The sequence below is a fragment of the Scyliorhinus canicula genome, chromosome 5 (assembly GCF_902713615.1).
Source record: "Scyliorhinus canicula chromosome 5, sScyCan1.1, whole genome shotgun sequence".
Lineage (NCBI taxonomy): Eukaryota > Metazoa > Chordata > Chondrichthyes > Carcharhiniformes > Scyliorhinidae > Scyliorhinus > Scyliorhinus canicula.
The window spans coordinates 200619739-200640613 of record NC_052150.1 but is presented as its reverse complement, the minus strand read 5'-3'; the positions used below and the strand labels follow the sequence as shown (position 1 = coordinate 200640613).

General features: G+C 44.8%; 1 protein-coding gene across 9 annotated transcripts in view; it reads right to left on the bottom strand.

Annotated features, from left to right (window-relative positions):
- LOC119966517 (disco-interacting protein 2 homolog C) overlaps positions 1-20875 on the bottom strand; it is a 687551-nt gene that overhangs the window by 128452 nt on the left and 538224 nt on the right. For all 9 annotated transcript variants that reach the window (XM_038798337.1, XM_038798340.1, XM_038798339.1 and 6 more), the window contains 5 exons: positions 16347-16555; positions 15001-15115; positions 13284-13485; positions 12772-12881; positions 5763-5843 (listed from right to left, as the gene is read on the bottom strand). In XM_038798337.1, coding sequence (XP_038654265.1) covers positions 5763-5843; positions 12772-12881; positions 13284-13485; positions 15001-15115; positions 16347-16555 — 717 coding nt within the window. The remainder of the gene's footprint in view (positions 1-5762; positions 5844-12771; positions 12882-13283; positions 13486-15000; positions 15116-16346; positions 16556-20875) is intronic.

Below are 20875 nucleotides of genomic sequence, written 5' to 3'. Positions count from 1 at the left end.
ATCAAGTTCGAGAGAAAGGGTAGTTCATCCCATTTTGTATCTAAATTATTCACATGGATCCCAGAATCAAAAAGCTTGGTTTTGAAGGCAAGATAAGTAGTTTGTTTTTCTGGCTGGAACATCCGAAAGCATTCCATATTACAATGGAGAGGAGCTGTGGGCATTGGGAGGTTCATTTGTTTAATTTTGCTACAGAAGTAAGCAGTTCACCTTTAGGAACAGGCTGAGAGAGACAGTCAGCAGAGGGCTGTAGAATAGCTATAGAACTGATGCAAAAGGGCCATCAGAAATGAAGGGTATTTCTGAGGTGGAAGCACAAAGTCAGAGTGCAGTGAAGTCTCCACGGTCTTGAGGTGCTGAAGAAGCAGTGAAGTGTCAGTTAGCTGGAAGCTAATGGAAAATCCCCAAACAGCTCAAGCCTCGAAGGGTTACTTCAGTTTTAAAGTATAAAGTATAGGTGATCGTGTTTTTGAGTGTAAAGTGTAATTGCTAACCGAAGAAAGGGTTTAGTTCGTAGTTTGACTTTCGTTTAAACCGTGGAACCTTGTGGCTTTATTCCTTCAGTAGGTTACAGGGATTTCACATGAATTTTGCAATCAGGGGAAAAATATTGGAGTTTGTCATAACCCTCAAGGAGTGTAGGTCTCAAGGGAATCCTAGATAGAATAGCTGAATGGGTTGAGAGGGGCAGATACTGTTGAATCGCATTTCTCGACGGCGTCAACACGGTCCCAGGATCAGCAATTCTGGCCCCACGGCACTGGAGCGGTTCACGCCACTCCAGCTGCTGATCCGGCCGTGGAATGGGTGCCGGGGGATGTGTGCCTGCACAATGGGGCCGGCGCGAACACGCGCATGTGCAGTCCCAGCAGCGAGATTTCCGCGCATGCGCGGTGTCTCCCTTGTCCGCGCCGGCCCCGACCCATCATGGCGAAGGGGTACAGGCGCTGGCGCTGAAGAAAGGAGGCCGGGAGACAGAGAAGCCGTTCGTCGATGGGTGGGTCCCGATCGCGGGCCAGGCCACATCGGAGGTCGGGGTCAGATTTCCCCCCTCCCACAGGCCGCCACCCGACCCTTCAACGCTGAGTTCCAACCGGCTGAGAGGTTAGAACAGCGCTGGCGGGACTTGTCGTTTCCACGACGGCCGCTTGGCCTATCCCGGCCCGAGAATCGGCGGGCCAGCCGCGTAGAGTGGCCCGCGACCGCGCCACACCAACCACGCCGGCACCAATGGCGCCCGTTCTCCGCTCTGTGGAGAATCGTGTGCCGGCATTGGGGCGGCGTGGGGCGATTCGCACCGGTCGCGGGGATTCTCCAGCCATCCTGGGCTGAGAGAATTCTGCCTGGTATGTTTCAAATTGTAATATTCTGGCTTTTGTAGATATTTAGAATCTTTAATTCAATATCCTGTTAAGTTGATTTCATACTAATTATACCCATCTCCGAAAAATGTCCCTTAAGCACCTTCTTGTTCCTGCAGTTTTATCTCCAACAGATAACTGCTTTTACAATAAAGCGTTTGATTTAGTTTTGATGAATAGGGTTTTTGCCAAATGATGCTCAAAATAAATTCCATTAAATTGTTTCCACAAATCCATAGAGCTGTATATTTGAAGAACTTTTCCTGAGATTTAAACACGAGACTGGAGATTCCATCAAAATAATCTGTGTTTTTATTAATGGAAGCCTATCTGCCAAGTTGTCCATTAGCTTAGTCTTTGCTGTTAAAGAATTCTGATTACAAAGGAGGCATAATTTAGCGGGTACCATCAATAAATGTGGCTCTTGTAAAAGACTGCACTTTGAAGCAACATCTGCTGATTTCTTGTAGGTTTGCAATCACTTCTCTGCCAATCAAAGATAGGTTTGAAAATAATTGGTAAGGTGACCTCCATATTTCCAGCTGGTGGTCGAATTTGTGGTGAAAACTGTTGGCAAATGTCAGAGAACTTTCTTTTCACAACAGACGGAAAGGAAAACGTTCTCGAGAGTTACTAGATTCATCATTGATGTATTTAAGCAAACCTTTCAAACATGTAAATTATATTTCTCAGGATGTGGAAACAAGAGCACTGCCCTCCTTCAGTGTCCGGGTAGGTGATGGGTTTGTTCGAGTCCTTGGGCCTGATCCTCCAACTTTGATTACTTTCCAAAATGTGTGGCCCAATCTCGACAGAAAGGATCGCTTCTCGTGGATTTTTGTCCATTTTATTTTAAAACCAAATACCATGAATGACAATCCAATTTAACGCAAAAGTGCAGAAACTACAGGAAACCAATTTTCAGTTAATGGTTTCACTGCCACACACTGAAAGCTTAAAATAGATTTCCACACTGTGCAGTGTCTGCAATTGCAGCGTGTACAGCTGAAAATGGGCCGTCATTACTGCGTCTGCACATGCACACTACATCCCAGCAAAGAGAATATGCTTTTATTTCTGGATTTGCAAATCGATCAAACATGATCGTCCTGTTTTCTTTATAACCAACATCACAGCTTTCTTGTGGTCAATTATACCAAGAAAGATTATATGAGGCGTCATCACAAGCCTACTAAAAACAAAGATTGTGGAACAATGAAAACACAATGCAATTTTTTTCTGGCATTTATGTTTGAAAAGAAGTTGATTGTGGGCTGCGACAACTGTGGGAATGCAGATGAAATTTACTGAACATAGACGGAATTGTCAGGGCACCAAGCTTAAGCTTCAACTCTTATTTTCTTAGTTGCCTCTGCCACTGTTCATCTCCTTAAAACCCTAAGCAAATAGCTAGGAGATTAAAAGCCTGAATGATAAGCCACGGTAATCAGCCACTTTGTTACTCTAGTATGTTCCTTTGGGTTCCATGAATAATGGATGGTTACGAAGTAGCAATGCGGATGATGGTCATCGTGTGCAAAAGAAAAGGTCCAGCTTCTTGAACAGTCAGCCCAATTTCTTTTCTAATCGCTATCTGCTATCATCGACTTGGTGCTTTGGCCCAAGATAAATGTCATCCTCAACGTGTAGTTCCTGCATATTTTTATTTTCTACACCCAATCAGTTGATGAGTCTATATTATCAATGGCAGCCCATGGTTGGCCAAAAGACAGGACATTAAATGAAGCAGAAAGCTGTTACTGCTGCTGAGAACTTCTTCCCTCAGTTATAAATCTGAGCCATGCAAGCCAGACTGCAAACAAACACACATAGCATTCAAACATATTTTGACATTTGAATATCCTTGAACAATGAATCTACTTGGTCACGATCTGACACAGCTTATACTATTAGTAGGAATATCCAAAAGGAAAGACTACTAGGCAATTATTCAAGTTTAAAAGCAGCATAAGCAAAGTAGTTCAATGTTCAATGCTATCAAATGACCTGGCACAATAGCATGCAATTCATTAACAAATTAATAATAATCTTTATTGTCACAAGTAGGCTTACATTAACATGCAATGAAGTTACTGTGAAAAGCCCCTAGTCACCACATTCCGGCGCCTGTTCGGGTACACAGAGGAAGAATTCAGAATGTCCAAATAACCTAACAGCACGTCTTTCGGGACTTGTGGGAGGAAACCGGAGCACCCGGAGGAAACCCACGCAGACACGGGGAGAACGTGCAGACTCCGCACAGACAGTGACCCAAGTCAGGAATCGAACCTGGGACCATGGCGCTGTGAAGCAATAGTGCTAACTACTGGATCACATGGGATATAGATATAGAGATATAGAGAAATACAGCACAGAACAGGCCCTTCGGCCCACGTGTTGTGCCGAACTTTTGTCCTAGGTTAATCATAGAATTCTGGACACTAAGGGCAATTTATCATGGCCAATCCACCCAACCTGCACATCTTTGGACTGTGGGAGGAAACCGGAGTACCCGGAGGAAACCCACGCACACACGGGGAGGATGTGCAGACTCCACACAGTGACCCAAGTCGAAATCGAACTTGGGACCCTGGAGCTGTGAAGCAATTGTGCTATCCACAATGCTACCGTGCTGCCCTTAAAAATAAATTAATCTACACTCCATTATTCTACCCTAATCCATGTACCTATCCAATAGCCGCTTGAAGGTCCCTAACGTTTCCGACTCAACTACTTCCACAGGCAGTGCATTCCATGCCCCCACTACTCTCTGGGTAAAGAACCCACCTCTGACATCCCCCCTATATCTACCACCATTTACATTAAATTTATGTCCCCCTGTAATGGTTTGTTCCACCCGGGCAAAAAGTCTCTGACTGTCTACTCTATCTTAGGGATTAGGGGTAATTTATTAGCTTGGACAGAAGACTGGCTGACGGACAGAAGACAGAGTCAGGATAAATGGGTCTTTCACTGAATGGAAAGATATAACTAGTGGTGTGCCACAGGGTTCGGTCCTTGGGCCCCAGCTATTTACAATAGAAGGTTCTACAGCCAAATTTTCAGATGATTCAATTAAACAGGTGGAACAGTAAGTTGCAATGAGGAAATAAGAACCTTACAAATGGATATAGATAGGTTAGGAGAGTGGGCCAAAACGTGGCAGATGGAGTGAAAGTGGATAAGTGTGAGGTTATGCATTTTAGACGGAGAAATGGAAAGGCAACTTAATATCTAAATGGGGAGAGGTTTCAGGGTGCTCCGATGCAGAGGGATCTGGGTGTCCTAGTGCTCAAGTCACAGAAAACTAGGATTCAGGCACAATAGATAATAATGAAAGTGAATGGAATGTTGGCATTTATAGCGAAAGGAATAAGAGCATAAAGGTAAGGAAATGTTGTTGCAAACCATACAACATTTAAGGGCAGCACTGTAGCATTGTGGATAGCACAATCGCTTCACAGCTCGATTCCAGCTTGGGTCACTGACTGTGCGGAGTCTGCACATCCTCCCCGTGTGTGCGTGGGTTTCCTCCGGGTGCTCCGGTTTCCTCCCACAGTCCAAAGATGTGCAGGTTAGGTGGATTGGCCATGATAAATTGCCCTTAGTGTCTAAAATTGCCCTTAGTGTTGGGTGGGGTTACTGGGTTATGGGGATAGGGTGGAGTTGTTGACCTTGGGTAGGGTGCTCTTTCCAAGAGCCGGTGCAGACTCGATGGGCTGAATGGCCTCCTTCTGCACTATAAATTCTATGATCTATGATCTGAGGTGTTGGTGAGACCACACCTGGAGTATTGTGCACGGTTTTGGTCCCTTTATTTGAGGAAAGATGTAGTGACATTGGAGGCAGTTCAGAGGAGGTTCACTCGATTGATTCCAGGGTGAGCAGTTTGGCTGTTTGTCTTATGAAGAGATTGAACAGTTTAGGCCTATATTCTCTAAATAGAGTTTAGAAGAATGAGGGGAGACCAAATTGAGGTATACAAGATGATAAAAGGTATGGATAAAGTAGACGCGGAGCAGATGTTTCCTCTTGTGGGGCATTCGAGAATGGCAGGTCATAGTCTTAGGATAGAGGTAGCAAATTTAAAACAGATTTGAGGAGAAACTACTTCTCCCAAAGGGTTGTGAATCTGTGGAATTAGGTGCGCTAGAGTGCGGTGGATGCTGGGGCGGAGAGTAAATTTAAGGAGGAGTTACATAGATCTTTAATTGGTAATGGGTTGAAGGGTTATGGAGAATGGGCAAGATGGTAGAGTTAAGGCCATGACGAGATCAGCCATGATTGAATGGCGGAGCAGACTCGACAGGCTAAATGGCTTAATATTGCTCCTATATCTTATGAACTTATAAGCAATCAGCCAATTGCTTTTCATTTGCTATTCGTCAATGAAACACTTACCCTAGAATTTAGTAGTGTGAAAAGCACGTGGTCAGGAGTAGTTTGAGCTCGCCATTGTAGAACTTCAGCCAGAAACATAAACTGGAACAAAAACATAATAGTTAAGGCTTCAAAAATGCAATCCTGTGAGATGCTGATCGTGTGTAAAATGACTTTATTTTGGTGCTAAAATTTTACATGATCTTTGTACAAACAACTTGAGTATTTGAAGGTGGGGGAGCACATTACATTCAGCAAGTGACAAATGTGCTGCCTTTCTGTCCACTGCTGCAATTCCACCAGTGGCAGTGTGGGCATTGGGTGGCCAACCTATCTGTGGACCTATTGAGGCCCTGAAGTGGGCAATTAATGGCCATTTCAGGACTTTGATCCACTACTGCCTCAATTAATCTGGTGGCGGGAGAGCCCCATGCCAAGCTCCCAGCCTGGCACCTTCTCCTGTGCAATGGGTAGGGCCATTTGAAAGGACTCCAAGATGTAAGATCCACCCAGGTTCCCAAGCCTTCCTAGTTTCCACCCACCCCCTCCACCCCCACAACTCCGGCTTAACTCCAGCGACTTACCTGCCATGATGAACCAAGTGCTGCATGCCTCCTCTCAGCCTTGCTGCAGTACAGCCGGTGGCCACCACTCCTGGTGGCTCCCTTGGTACAGGAGAACTGCTGGCTACCGATTGGCTGGCCACTCTGTAGGTGGGACTTCCTGCTTCTGAGATATGGGAAGTGCTGCCTCACCTTAGTTAATGGCCAGTCGGTCATTCCGTGGTTGTAGGGCAGTCATGAGAACTGCTGGCAACTCCTCCTTGATTTCTTTTTTAGTCAGCAGTGGGTAGTGGGGACGATGGGGCCCTGTTAAATGCAGTGCTAAATTACCAATCTGAATCAGAGCAGCCATACAGTAAGCTGTGTGAAACCGAAACCCCCCCAGCACTAGCACATTATTTGTGCATGGTGTGGCGGCACGGTAGTTAGCATTGCTGCCTCACAGCTCCAGGGACCTGGGTTCAATTCCAGCCATGGGTAACTTTCTGTGTGGAGTTTGCACATTCTCCCAGTATCTGCGTGGGTTTCCTCCCACAGTCCAAAGGTGTGCAGGTTAGGCGGATTGGCCATGTTAAGTTTCCCCTTAGTGTCCAAAGATTAGGTTAGATTGGGTTACGGGGATAGGGCGGGGGAGTGGGCCGAGGTAGGGTGCTCATTCAGAAGGTCGGTGAAGGCCCAATGTGCCGAATGGCCTCCTTCCAGACTGTAGGAATTCTATGATTTTGTCTTGGCCAAAGCTGACATGTATCTTTTATTGACCACAGTTACCAAACCTTAAAAGAAAATTACAATTCAACAAAGATTAGACAACTGTCCCTCAGTGCTGTCACGAGTGAAGTAAAGGAAACATTTAGGAAGCAAAGCAGAGGACGCTGCAAAAACTCAGGTCTGGCAACATCTTCGGAGAAAGAAACAGAGTTAATGTTTCAAGTCAAAGGTGATTGTTCTTCACAACTGCAGAGAGGAAGAAATTAGATGGACTGCTGCTAAAAGGGGAAGGTCAAGTGTGGGGGAGATTAAATGCCAAATATGTAATGGAATAAAAGGCAAAGCAGTGGCAATGGTTGCAGTAAAGAAACAGAGCATAGGCTCAGAGTAGGTACTAATAGCAATCTCCACCCCACCCATCCCCCCTCCACCGTCCTACAGTCCCGAGTTTGAACCTACCGGAGGTATTGCTGCAGCAATGAAGTAGCATTCCCCAAATAAAGGGATAAAACAGAGTAAGGGAGACGTAAGTAAATGAAACAAAAGGCAAGAAAGAACCACTTCTTCATTGTGTAACCCAAGACAATGACTTCTCACGCCATCATCCCTTCCTTTAAATCCCATACTGTTATCCATCTCCCAAACCTCACCACAGTTACTACACTGTCTGTGGACTGGATGCTCATGATAAACCCGGATATTTGTTCCCTCTGTGTATGTGTTCATAAAGTTGCTATTCATAAATGTTCAGATGTTCTCCGAGTGCAAAAAAGGTAGAAACAAAAGTTTGATTGTTATTTTAAAAGCAAAAATGGTCAAACTATCCTGCTTGGCATATTAATTTTGAGAATGAGTCCATTTTAATTTGAAACTAACAATTCTCAATATCAGCTAGATTTTTGTTGCAATAATGTTGAAGCACCCCCTGCATACAAGACACAATCATACAAGAGTCAAACATCAAGATGCAGTACTGGTGGCATCCAATGCTGGCCTTACATATGGGGGGTCATGGGATGGTCATTTCATTATCAATACCCAGTGATGTGTAAAGGGGTTAGTAGAGTTATGACTCAACACCTGCCAATCAGGGTGGACACAAACTCTTGACGGAACATGCCTCAAGTCCCCCGTCCAACTGCCTAACCAGAGAAACTTTGGGCAGCACGGTAGCATAGTGGTTAGCACAAATGCTTCACAGTTCCAAGGTCCCAGGTTCGATTCCCGGCTTGGGTCACTGTCTGTGTGGAGTGTGCACATTCTCCCCGTGTGTGCATGGGTTTCCTCCGGGTGCTCCGGTTTCCTCCCACAGTCCAAAGATGTGCAGGTTGGATTGGCCATGCTAAATTGCCCCATAGGGTTATGGGGATAGGGTGGAAGTATGGGCTTGGGTAGGGTGCTCTTTCCAAGAGCCGGTGCAGACTCGATGGGCCGAATGGCCTCCTTCTGTACTGTAAATTCTATGAAATCTATGAAACATACCCCAAACATCCTTCCAGCCCCTCAACAAGGGAACTGAAATTTGAGGAAAATGTTCAACAATCTTCAAGTCAAAAGATGTCACTTCCATCTAGCTTAATTCCCAATTTTTTTTGCTCCCACCATTCCCAAAGGAGGAACCTACCAGAAGAGCTACAAAATTTTAGCTCTATATTGAATAAAAGGAGTCCAGCTAAAAATCCATAAATCTGTCAAATTCAGTTTTATATGTTGGAATTTAGAGATGGTAGTGGGGTTACAGCCTACGAGGCTGACACCATGTGAACTAGACCCAGGGTTGCATTTTCTCCGCTAAGGACAGCTGTCCACCTGCAATAACTGCTGGACAATCAGAAGGCTGATAGCTCAACGGTACTCTAGGAGTGGTGGCTATTATATGGACTATACCTGGAGGATAAGGTGATGTTGATAGATGTGCATCCTCTCAACCATGGACACGTGGTCTGGAAGCACCAGGACAGTCAGGCAGGGTCCAGCAAGGCTGTAAACGGGTGGGGTGATGAGGGCAGGTAACTTTGCTACTGAGGTGGCCTTTGCCACCATGAGCCCCTTGGTGGTCTGAATAGGAGCCCCCCATCCCACCCAACCCAGAACCCACTTGGAGGCCGTCAGGGTTCCCTTGGTGATCTCCTCATGTAGTGGAGGGCCCCTGTTCTGCTACTTAAATGTCACTGGAGGCAGGAAGAGACCCGTACTTGGTCATTGAGCAGGAGAGCACCTTCATGCATTACAGGGGCTGGTTTAGCACAGCCCCCCTTCAGGGGGGTTTAAACTAATTCAGCAGGGGGGTGGGAACCTAAATAGTAGTCCCAGTGTACAGGGTGTAGAGAGTAGTGAGGTCAGGGATAGGGTTAAAAGTTCGAAAGAGGGCACCGGCAAGCAAGATGCTGGTTTGAAGTGTGTCTACTTCAACGCCAGGAGCATCCGGAATAAGGTGGGTGAGCTTGCAGCATGGGTTGGTACCTGGGATCTCGATGTTGTGGCGATCTCGGAGACATGGGTAGAGCAGGGACAGGAATAGTTGTTGCAGGTTCCAGGATTTAGATGTTTCTGTAAGAACAGAGAAGATGGTAAAAGAGGGAGGGGGGTGGCATTGTTAATCAAGGAAAGTATTACGGCGGCAGAAAGGACGTTTGAGGACTCGTCTACTGAGGTAGTATGGGCCGAGGTTAGGAACAGGAGAGGAGAGGTCACCCTGTTGGGAGTTGTCTATAGACCTCCGAATAGTTCCAGAGATGTAGAGGAAAGGATTGCAAAGATGATTCTCGACAGGAGCGTGAGTAACCGAGTAGTTGTTATGGGGGACTGGAAATACTATAGTTCGAGTACTATAGATGGGTCAGTTTTTGTGCAGTGTGTGCAGGAGGGTTTTCTGACACAGTATGTATACAGGCCAACAAGGGGCGATGCCACATTGGATTTGGTACTGGGTAATGAACCCGGCCAGGTGTTAGATTTAGAGGTAGGTGAGCACTTTGGTGATAGTGATCACAATTCGGTTATGTTTACTTTAGCGATGGGCAGGGATAGGTATATACCGCAAGGCAAGAATTATAGCTGGGGGAAAGGCAATTATGATGCTATTCGGCAAGATTTAGGATGTATAGGATGGGGAAGGAAACTGCAGGGGATGGGTACAATCGAAATGTGGAGCTTTTTCAAGGAACAGTTACTGCGTGTCCTTGATAAGTATGTACCTGTCAGGCAGGGAGGAAGTTGTCGAGCAAGGGAACCGTGGTTTACTAAGGAAGTTGAAGCACTTGTCAAGAGGAAGAAGAAGGCTTATGTTAGGATGAGACATGAAGGCTCAGTTAGGGCACTTGAGAGTTACAAGTTAGCCAGGAAGGACCTAAAGGGAGAGTTAAGAAGAGCGAGGAGAGGACACGAAAAGTCGTTGGCGGATAGGATCAAGGAAAACCCTAAGGCTTTCTATAGTTATATCAGGAACAAAAGAATGACTAGAGTAACATTAGGGCCAATCAAAGATAGTAGTGGAAAGTTGTGAGTGGAATCAGAGGAGATAGGGGAAGCGTTAAATGGATATTTTTCGTCAGTGTTTACACTGGAGAAAGACAGTGTTGTCGAGGAGAATACTCAGGTACAGTCGACCAGGCTAGATGGGATTGAGGTTCACAAGGAGGAGGTTAGCAATTTTGGAACGTGTAAAAATAGATAAGTCCCCTGGGCCAGGTGGGATTTATCCAAGGGTTCTCTGGGAAGCTAGGGAGGAGATTGCAGAGCCTTTGTCCTTGATCTTTATGTCGCCTTTGTCGACAGGAATAGTGCCGGAAGACTGGAGGATAGCAAATGTTGTCCCCTTGTTCAAGAAGGGGAGTAGAGACAACCCTGATAATTATAGACCTGTGAGCCTTACTTCGGTTGTGGGTAAAGTTGGAAAAGGTTATAAGAGATAGGGTTTATAATCATCTTGAAAAGAACAAGTTGATTAGCGATACTCAACACGGTTTTGTGAAGGGTAGGTCATGCCTCACAAACCTTATTGAGTTTTTTGAGAAGGTGACCAAACAAGTGGATGAGGGTAAAGCGGTTGATGTGGTGTATATGGATTTTAGTAAGGCGTTTGATAAGGTTCCTCACGGTAGGCTATTACAGAAAATACGGAAGTATGGGATTGAAGGTGATTTAGCGGTTTGGATCAGTAATTGGCTAGCTGAAAGAAGACAGAGGGTGGTGGTTGATGGCAAATGTTCATCCTGGAGTTCAGTTACTAGTGGTGTACCGCAAGGATCTGTTTTGGGGCCACTGCTGTTTGTCATTTTTATAAATGACCTGGAAGAGGGTGTAGAAGGATGGGTTAGTAAATTTGCAGATGACACAAAGGTCGGTGGAGTTGTGGATAGTGCTGAAGGATGTTATAGGTTACAGAGGGACATAGATAAGCTGCAGAGCTGGGCTGAGAGGTGGCAGATGGAGTTTAATGTGGAAAAGTGTGAGCTGGCTCACTTTGAAAGGAGTAACAGGAATGCAGAGTACTGGGCTAATGGCAAGATTCTTGGTAGTGTAGATGAAGAGAGAGATCTCGGCATCCAGGTACATAAATCCCTGAAAGTTGCCACCCAGGTTAATAGGGCTGTTAAGAAGGCATATGGTGTGCTAGCCTTTATCAGTAGGGGGATTGAGTTTCGGAGCCACGAGGTCATGCTGCAGCTGTACAAAACTCTGGTGCGGCCGCACCTGGAGTACTGCGTGCAGTTCTGGTCACCACATTATAGGAAGGATGTGGAAGCTTTGGAAAGGGTTCAGAGGAGATTTACTAGGATGTTGCCTGGTATGGAGGGAAGGTCTTACGAGGAAAGGCTCAGGGACTTGAGGTTGTTTTCGTTAGAGAGGAGAAGGCTGAGAGGTGACTTAATAGAGACATATAAGATAGTCAGAGGGTTAGATAGAGTGGACAGTGAGAGTCTTTTTCCTCGGATGGTGATGACCAACACGAGGGGACATAGCTTTAAATTGAGGGGTGGTAGATATAGGACACATATCAGAGGCAGTTTCTTTACTCGAAGAGTAGTAGGGGTGTGGAACGCCCTGCCTGCAACAGTAGTAGACTCACCAAATTTAAGGGCATTTAAGTGGTCACTGGATAGACATATGGATGAAAATGGAATAGTGTAGGTCAGATAGGCTTCAGATGGTTTCACAGGTCGGCGCAACATCGAGGGCCGAAGGGCCCGTACTGCGCTGTAATGTTCTATGTTCTATGCAACAAGGCAAGCAGCGCGGGTTCTTTTCCCATATCAGCCTCCCCAAACAGGCGCCGGAATGTGGCAACTAGGGGCATTTCACAGTAACTTCATTGAAGCCTACGTGTGACACTAAGCAATTATTATTATTGTAGTAAGGGGAAGATGATGGGCAACCACTTTACCATGCCTTTTTGAGAGGTCCTCCCATCTCCCATCCCCAGTGTAGTATACCAGGGTCTGGTATATACAAAGTTAATGTAAGACTGAGAACAGTACTACCCACACAGGAGAGATAGCACATGACCTAGACATAGGGTCAATGTGGTGTTGGCCAGAGACCAAGATGGAGATAGCTCCATGTCTGTACCCGTTAGCCTATAGGTGTATATAGTTGCTTGCTGTTAAAATACAGAAGACTATGAAGACTTTTTTTTAAGCAAAGCCGTTCTGCAACCAGCATCCAGGTAGCTGGTAAAATACAGCCCACAGAAATTCAAGTCATGGCTTGCCATAGAATGGCCCATTCAGAGTATGCTGATATGCAATAATACTCACCTTTCTACCTTGGTCATTGTCTTCAATCTGTCCTAAATCTCTTCCACTAGCCTGGGCAATCCTCTTTCCGGATACCAGATTTCCAACCATAACAGAAGCTGGACCAATCTCTGTCGAGAGCACGAAATTCCACCAAATGCATTTCAGTAAATTGGAATCATCAAAAGACAATCAGTTTATCAATTGCACTCCACATTTCTTTAACTCTGAAATCAAGCTACCAAAGTAGCATGCTTTTTTTATTGATATGTTTGATGCACACAGCATTAAAAAGACAAGTCTTCAAAATTTATCACCTATTTTAACTTGCTGTTTCAAAGTTACAATATCATTTTCAACTCAGTACAGTTTTCAAACTGGAAAAACAGAAATTAATTGAAAGGTAAGAGATAATCTACCCATAGTCACATGGTGTGTATTATGATGCTGGATATTCCTTTAATTTAATCCTTCAAATATTTATATAGCACATAAGTTAACATTGATCTTCTGTCAGGAAATTAAAACCTTACCTGGCTGTTTCTGTCTTGGCTTGGGCAGGTTTATTACGCAAGTGTGCGGACACATTAACACATTGCATGGGTGGAGGGAACCTTCTAAGAAGCACTGTTTGGTTTCTGAGAGGTGTATGCCACCAAGAGGAGTTTTTGGAAGAGTATTAGCTGGTACTAGAGCCAAACAGTAAACCCCTACTTGATGAATACCATCGATTGCCTTTAGAAAAACAGATTGTTAAAAAAGGTCATATATACATTTATTCACACAACTATCAGGTACATAATCACACCTCCTAATCTCACACTAAGTGCTTTCAAAGAGAGGAGTGTTTATCAATATATAATATATAAATAAAAATGTCCTTTATTAACATAAATTGAATGAATTTGTCACATAAAAAGGGAGAAGAGAATGCATCTGGCATATGATTGCACTTCCATACAACATTATTAAAATTGTTTCTATCTTGGTTTACTTGTACACAAGCATTTCATTTATCCGAGACTAGCACTATTCAATAATGCTCAAGAAACTCCATTGGACTGAAAGTGCATAGCATACAAGGTTTCTAGAAACTCCAAATACAACTTCAATAAGTTGTAGAGTTAAAGCACATAACAAATTTTGGACATGTCGAACATAGTAGTGAAGTGTATTAGAATCATAGAATTCACAGTGCAGAAGGAGGCCATTCGGACCATCGAGTCTGCACCGGCCCTTAGAAAGAGCACCCTACTTAAGACCACACCTCAACCCTATCCCCGTAACCCCATCTAACCTTTATTTTTTTGGACACCAAGGGCAATTTAGCATGGCCAATCCACCTAGCCTGCACATCTTTGGACTGTGGGAGGAAGCCGGAGCACCCAGAGGAAACCCACGCAGACACGGGGAGAACATGTAGACTCCGCACAGACAGTGATCCAAGCTGGGAACCGAAACTGGGACACTGGAGCTGTGAAGCAATAGTGCTGACCACTGTGCTACCGTGCTGCCATATCAAAACTATGATTCTGTATATTTGATGATTGGCGTGGTGACTTCGATAAACAGTGGCTGATTTTAGGCAACAATTTCTAATAATTCTTTGGCATTCTAAATTATTCTTTTTCTGCCAAGCAGATGTGATACTTAGGAAAACAAAGATATTATTAAAGTGTTGATGAAGCTTTTATCAATAAAAATCCAAGGAGCAAATATCCAAGGTTAATTTTTTTAAAAATTCCTAACGGTTAATTATGGGAAGGTTTCACCAGCTTATTTTCAAAGGATTCCACTCAGCACATGATCCCGTAGATAAGCAACACTGGCAAAAATATGACTGCGGAAGAAGGATACAAGTTTATGTGAAAGCACAACGCTTTACCGTTAAATTTTCTCCTCTTACCTCTACTTATCTGAAGGCAACAATTCAGATTGAAGTATAATTCTATGGGCACCAACAGGGCTGAAATACTTCGCCTAAATTGCCAATCTTGAATCATGTGTTCATGAGCGTCAGTGGGCAATTCATGGATGGGGGTCATCAGAGTCAAGCCCAACTCTGTCCTCAGCCAATGTCCTACCATCACACTTCCAGCAAAGATCGTTGGACTTGATAATCGGGGCTTATCTTTATACCATATAGACAATCTCCAGCCAATAACAGGGCTCTCAATTGAATGTCAAAACCTCAGCAACCTTTTTGCCATATTTAAATCAAATGCACTTCTGCTAATTATTCATCTTTACCTGAAGGACTCTACTCATCCACTGAAAGCTATCTTCCTCAGTAGAATCTGGTCTCTGTTCAGCAATGATTACGATCCTCTCATCATGCAAAACATTTATAGAAAACACAGCTATTCTGTTAACAGACAGAGATCAGAATCAAATTAAACTATAAGCTTGGAAAGGTCACACAGTTCTATAGCTTTACATTCTGTAATCCAACAACAAAATTACTGAACTTCAAAACAAGTCCCTATTCATTATAGCTATCAGTCCTTTCTTTTATTGTAATAACGCCCTAATGTTTCAAGACTAACGTACCTTGGTCGGCCAAAGTTAACTTAAATTTATATAAATTAATATCTGGACTGTAAGTTCTTCAAACTTGGCCTGAGCATGAATTGTCTCATTATAATCCCTTATGTACTGACAATTAAATCAACACTTCATAGTTATTTAGAATAATCATTGCCTCTTTACCTCAGCTCACTGCTACTGTTTTTCCTCCCTTTTTAATATATTATGGCTTGAACATTTACAGTTGATAATACAACTTTGTTTAATGCCAAAATATTCCATATGTACAGGATATGGCCATTTTCTGAATGACACATCTGTAATGCATTAGAGCTCAAATTACAATTCAATTAGAATTTCATTTGTTTATTTTATCATTTCAGATTTTCTTCTTTCACAGTGACGTGAAAGCAATATTTTGATCAGATGTGTGCAGTAGACATATAGAGAACAATGAATGCCCAGGAGTGAATGACAAGAACAATTAGTCTGATCAAAGGGGTTGAATTGAACCATGAGAGTGAAACATAAAATTGTCATGTGATGACTACCACACTAAGAGGTTAACAATGGTTAGAAACACTTAGCAATCAAAAGAATACGCTATCGATATATTTTTCCAATTAAAGTTGGCCAAAGTAAACAATACCATATCAGTGCCCATTTCAAAGGAGTGTAATTGTTATAAATTAGCAAATCTCCCATCCATTATTGATAAGTACTCTGGATCATGCAATACTTATCTCCAAACTTTTATGGCCATCCTTCCCATTCTCCCCATGAAAATATAAGTAACGGTATCTCCTGGTATATGTGGCAGAGGTACATTTGAGGTCACTAAATTCAAGCTACCGGCCAATGATTAGCTTTCTATCTATTAAAGACATGTTGTACCTGCAATAAAGCATCTGCTTTGAAATAGGGTGCAGGGAATATAATGGATGCATGTCATTTACATATTTTTTTAAAAAACAAGGTTGATTGTGTATAATCTAAATTGTGGCAGCCAACTACTGAAAATTCCATGCATGACCAACTCTGGTGTTTTTAAGCCAAGTGCAGACACAGACCTTCCTCTGTAGACAAATTTCATTGGTTCCACTGCAAGTGCTGTTGCCACAATGTCATCTGCATTGTGCCGCCGCCCACTGACAACCATCAGGCCATCCATTTTCCCCACAACAAAGACCATTCCACCAGGACCAACAAAGCCCAAGAGTCCAGTCCTGACAAACGGATATTCACTGATAGGAGCTCCTGAGCTCATCATCGGGAACATCTTAAAGAGATAAATGGGGAAAAATAAAATCAATAACACAGAAATATTTACTTCTGAAACAAGAAAGAACATTACACAATGAAAAATCTGTTTTAATAATAAGCATTTATCATGAGATACAAAGAAGAAATGTTGCTAACAGTTGAAACAGGTCCATTTTATTGATCAAACTCAAGGCCTGTGATTTTGTTTGACATTAGAGCGTACACTCTCCAGAGGTTTGGAGAGGGTGCGGAGGAGGTTTACCAGAATGTTGCCTCGGCTGGAGGGTGTTAGCTATGTGGAGAGGCTGAATAGACTCAAGCTGTTTTCATTAAAATAGAGGTTGAGACCCTATAGAGGTCTACAAGATTATGAGGGGCATGGATAGAGTGGATGGACAGGCACTCTTTTCCAGGGTGGAGGGGTAAGCCACCAGGGGGCATAGGTTTAAGTTCCGTGGGGCAAAGTTTAGAGGAGATGTGCGAGGCAAGTTTGTTTCACACAGAGGGTGGTGAGTGCCTGGAACGCTTTGCCGGGGGAGCAGATACATTAACGGCGTTCAAAAGGCATCTCAACAAATACATGGATAGGATGGATAAAGAGGCATATGGCACTCGGACGTGCTGAGGGTTTTGGCCAAGCATGGTAACATGACCGATACAGGCTTGGAGTGCTGAAGGGCCTGTTCCTGTGCCGTATTGTTCTTTGATGTCAGTACATATTGCTGGTCGGGAACGTTTGCCATTTTCTGTATCTTGTATTCAAGGGAAACCTGGCACTTGAGAAATGCGTTCTTGTGCTCTGCTGAAGTGAATCTTTTTCCACAGTGAAAGCAATAAACAATCTGCTCCTCGAGAAGAAGGCATCAATCGCTCACTTGATACATCTATGACTTATGAAATTTAATCCATCCCCACAGGAAGAGATGCTGCAAATTGTCTGCAGTCTCCCAGAGATGACATAGCTGTGTGGCAACTTCCTTCTGAAGCACAGGTACTGAATGCATGTCCAGCAGGAACAGGTGGCTCAGTAAATGTGTTTCCCGAGATATAGACAGGTGCCTCCATTACATGCCTCTCTATGTCCGTAAGAACTCTTTTTTTCTCATGCATGTCTAGAAACACCATTGGAATCCCCAAAGAGATTCCAATTGCAATCATTTTGATTGCTGCAAATGAGATGGCAGCTGAAAGCGAGACATTTGGAAGAAAATAATTTGCAAAGTGTTGCAACTGGAAGAAAAGTGGCAGAAACAGAAAATAACCACACCAAATGTCTTTCTTTCATTTATGGCATGTGAGCTTGCATTCAGTACAGATGATGTTTCCTTGACTTGCGGCACAATTTTAGAAAACACCCTAGCAGAAGCTGGGCCCTCCACAAAACCACCCAGGCACTTAAATCAAATAAACGACCAATGCACACTTCCAACAACTGCGCCCGTTGCTGACTTTTGAAGAGGCTCTAGAAATTAAGCTTTTATTATGGGCGCGTGGACATTAATAGGCAAGTTTTAAAATGTTCCCCCTTTTAAAAAAATATTTTTTATTCTCCTCCTTTTTCACATTTTCTAACAAATTTACACTCACCAACAGTAAACAATAATCAGTAACAAATATGTCAATCCCCATATCAATAACAACGATCCCATCCTCCCACCAAACCCCAAACATTAGCTCGCATGTTCACACAAACAAATGACAAAAAGGAATTAGGGATCACCCATAGTCGCCGTTAACTCACACACAGCCCCCCTCCCCCCAACCCTCCCGCCCACACGCCACAAATAATGTTCAATGTTATCCAGTTCTTGAAAGTGCATAATGAATAATGCCCATGAATTGTAGAACCACTCCATCCTTCCCCTCAGTTCGAACTTAACCTACTCAAGAGTCAACCTTCTCAAGAATCAAGAATTCCAACAGGTCCCCCCCCCCCCCCCCCCCCCCCCCCCCCCCCCCGCCACGCCAGGGCACAGGGTAGAGAGGTTGCTCTCCAACCTATCAGGATCCGCCTTCGTGCGACCAAGGAGGCAAAGGTTACAACATCTGCCTCTGCACCAGTTTCCAACCCCGGTTGGTCCGACACACCGAATATGGCCTCCCAGGGGCCCCGAGTCCAGTTTCACATGCAACACTTTAGAAATTACCCTAAAAACCTGCTTCCTAGGGCAGCACGGTGGAGCAGTGGTTAGCATTGCTGCCTACGGCGCTGAGGACCCAGGTTCGAATCCCGGCCCTGGGTCACTGTCTGTGTGGAGTTTGCACGTTCTCCCCGTGTCTGCGTGGATTTCACCCCCACAACCCAAAGATGTGCAGGTTAGGTGGATTGGCCATGCTAAATTGCCCCTTAATTAGAAAAAATTATTGGGTACTCTAAATTTAAAAAAAAGAAACCTGCTTCCAGTAATCCTGTAGCTTTGGACAGGACCAAAAAGTGAACGTGATTAGCAGGGTCCCCCCCGCAACGTTCACACACATCTTCTACTCCTTCAAAGAATCGGCTCCTCCTCGCCCTTGTGAGGTGTGCTCTGTATACCACCTTCAGCTGCATCAGCCCCAACCTCACACACAAGGTGGAGGCATTTACTCTCCGGAGCACCTCACACCAGAACCCCTCCTCCATATCCTCTCCCAACTCTTCCTCCCACTTTGCTTTGATCCTTCCAGTGGTGCCTTCTCCCCTTCCAAAATAGCTCCGTAAACCGCCGACACTACCCCCTTCTCCAGTCCCCCTGTCGTCAGCACCTCCTCCAGCAATGTGGAGGCCGGCTCCCCTGGGAAGCTCTGTATCTCCTTCCTAGCAAAATCTTGAACCTGCATATATCTAAACATTTCCCCCTGCTCCAGCCCATACTTTGCTTCCAGCTCCTTCAATCCTGCAAACCGACCCCTAAGAAACAAATCTTTTAGTGTCTTAATCCCCTTCTCCTCAATTTCCATCCCACTTCCCTGCCTCAAATCTGTGGTTTCCCCAAATCGGCATTTCCCTTGACCCTGCCCCCAACCCGAAGTGTTGGCGAAACTATCTCCAAATTCTCAATGAAGCTATTATTACCGGACTCCCTGAGTATTTCCCCTGGGTGATCGGGAGTGGCGCTGTTGCTAGTGCTTTCAATCCCGAACCCCTGCACAAACTCTCCTCTATTCTGACCCACTGGGAATCAACCCCTCTGACCCAGCTGCGCACCTTCTCCGCCGAGTAGTAATACATCAGATTCAGAAGACCCAAACCCCCTGCCTGCCTTCCCCTCTGAGGCTGCACCTTTCTCACTCTGGCCACCTTCCCTCCCCATATAAACGAAGTAACCCTTCCCTCAATCTCTCTGAAAAAGGCTTTTGGCAGGAAAATCAGCAGGCATTGAAAAGTAAACAGAAGCGCGGCAACACGTTCATTTTAACCGCCTGTACCCGGCCCGCCAGTGACAGAGGGAGACCATCCCACCTTGCCAGATCAGCTTTCATTCTCCCCACCAAACTAGAAATGTTTTACCTGCAGAGCACCCCCCCCCCACCTCCACTGCCGGGCAACCTGCACCCCCAGGTACTGAAGTGAGTCCCTGCCCTACGGAATGGCAGCCCCCCCCTCTTCCCCCCCCCCCCCCCCCCCCCCCCCACTGCTGGCCCCACCCCCGGCCGAGACACCACAAAATACTCACTCTCTTGTCTAGATTTTGTTGGTACCCCGAGAAAGAGACCCAAACACTTGAAGCAGCTCCAATATTCCCCCTATCGACACACTTGGTTCTGACACGTATAACAGCAAGTCATCAGCATATAAGCACACACTATGCTCTCTCCGCCCCCTCTGCACTATTCCTTCCATACCCCCGAACTTCTTAATGTGATGGCCAACGGCTCAGTTGCGAGTGCAAATAGCAGGGGGGACATAGGACATCCCTGCCTAGTCCCACAGTGGAGAGGAAAGTATTCTGAGCTGATGTTGTTTGTGCGGACACTCGCCCTCGGCTCCTTATATAGTAGCTTTACCCAGTTCACAAATCTTGATCCAATCCCAAACTGCTCCAGAACTGCCATCAAGTACCCCCATTCTACCCGATCAAACGCCTTCTCAGCGTCCAATGCCACAACCACCTATGTTTTCTTCCTCTCCGCCGGTGCCATAACAATGTTCAATACCCTTCTAACGTTTGAAAAGAGCTGCCTCCCTCTCACAAACCCTGTCTGATCTTCACCTATCACCTTCGGGAGGCACTCCTCCAGCACCTTCGCAAATACTTTTGCGTCCACATTCAGAAGTGATATGGGCTATACGACCCACACTCCGTCGGATTCTTATCTTTTTTTAGCAACAGGGAAATCAATGCCTGCCCCAAAG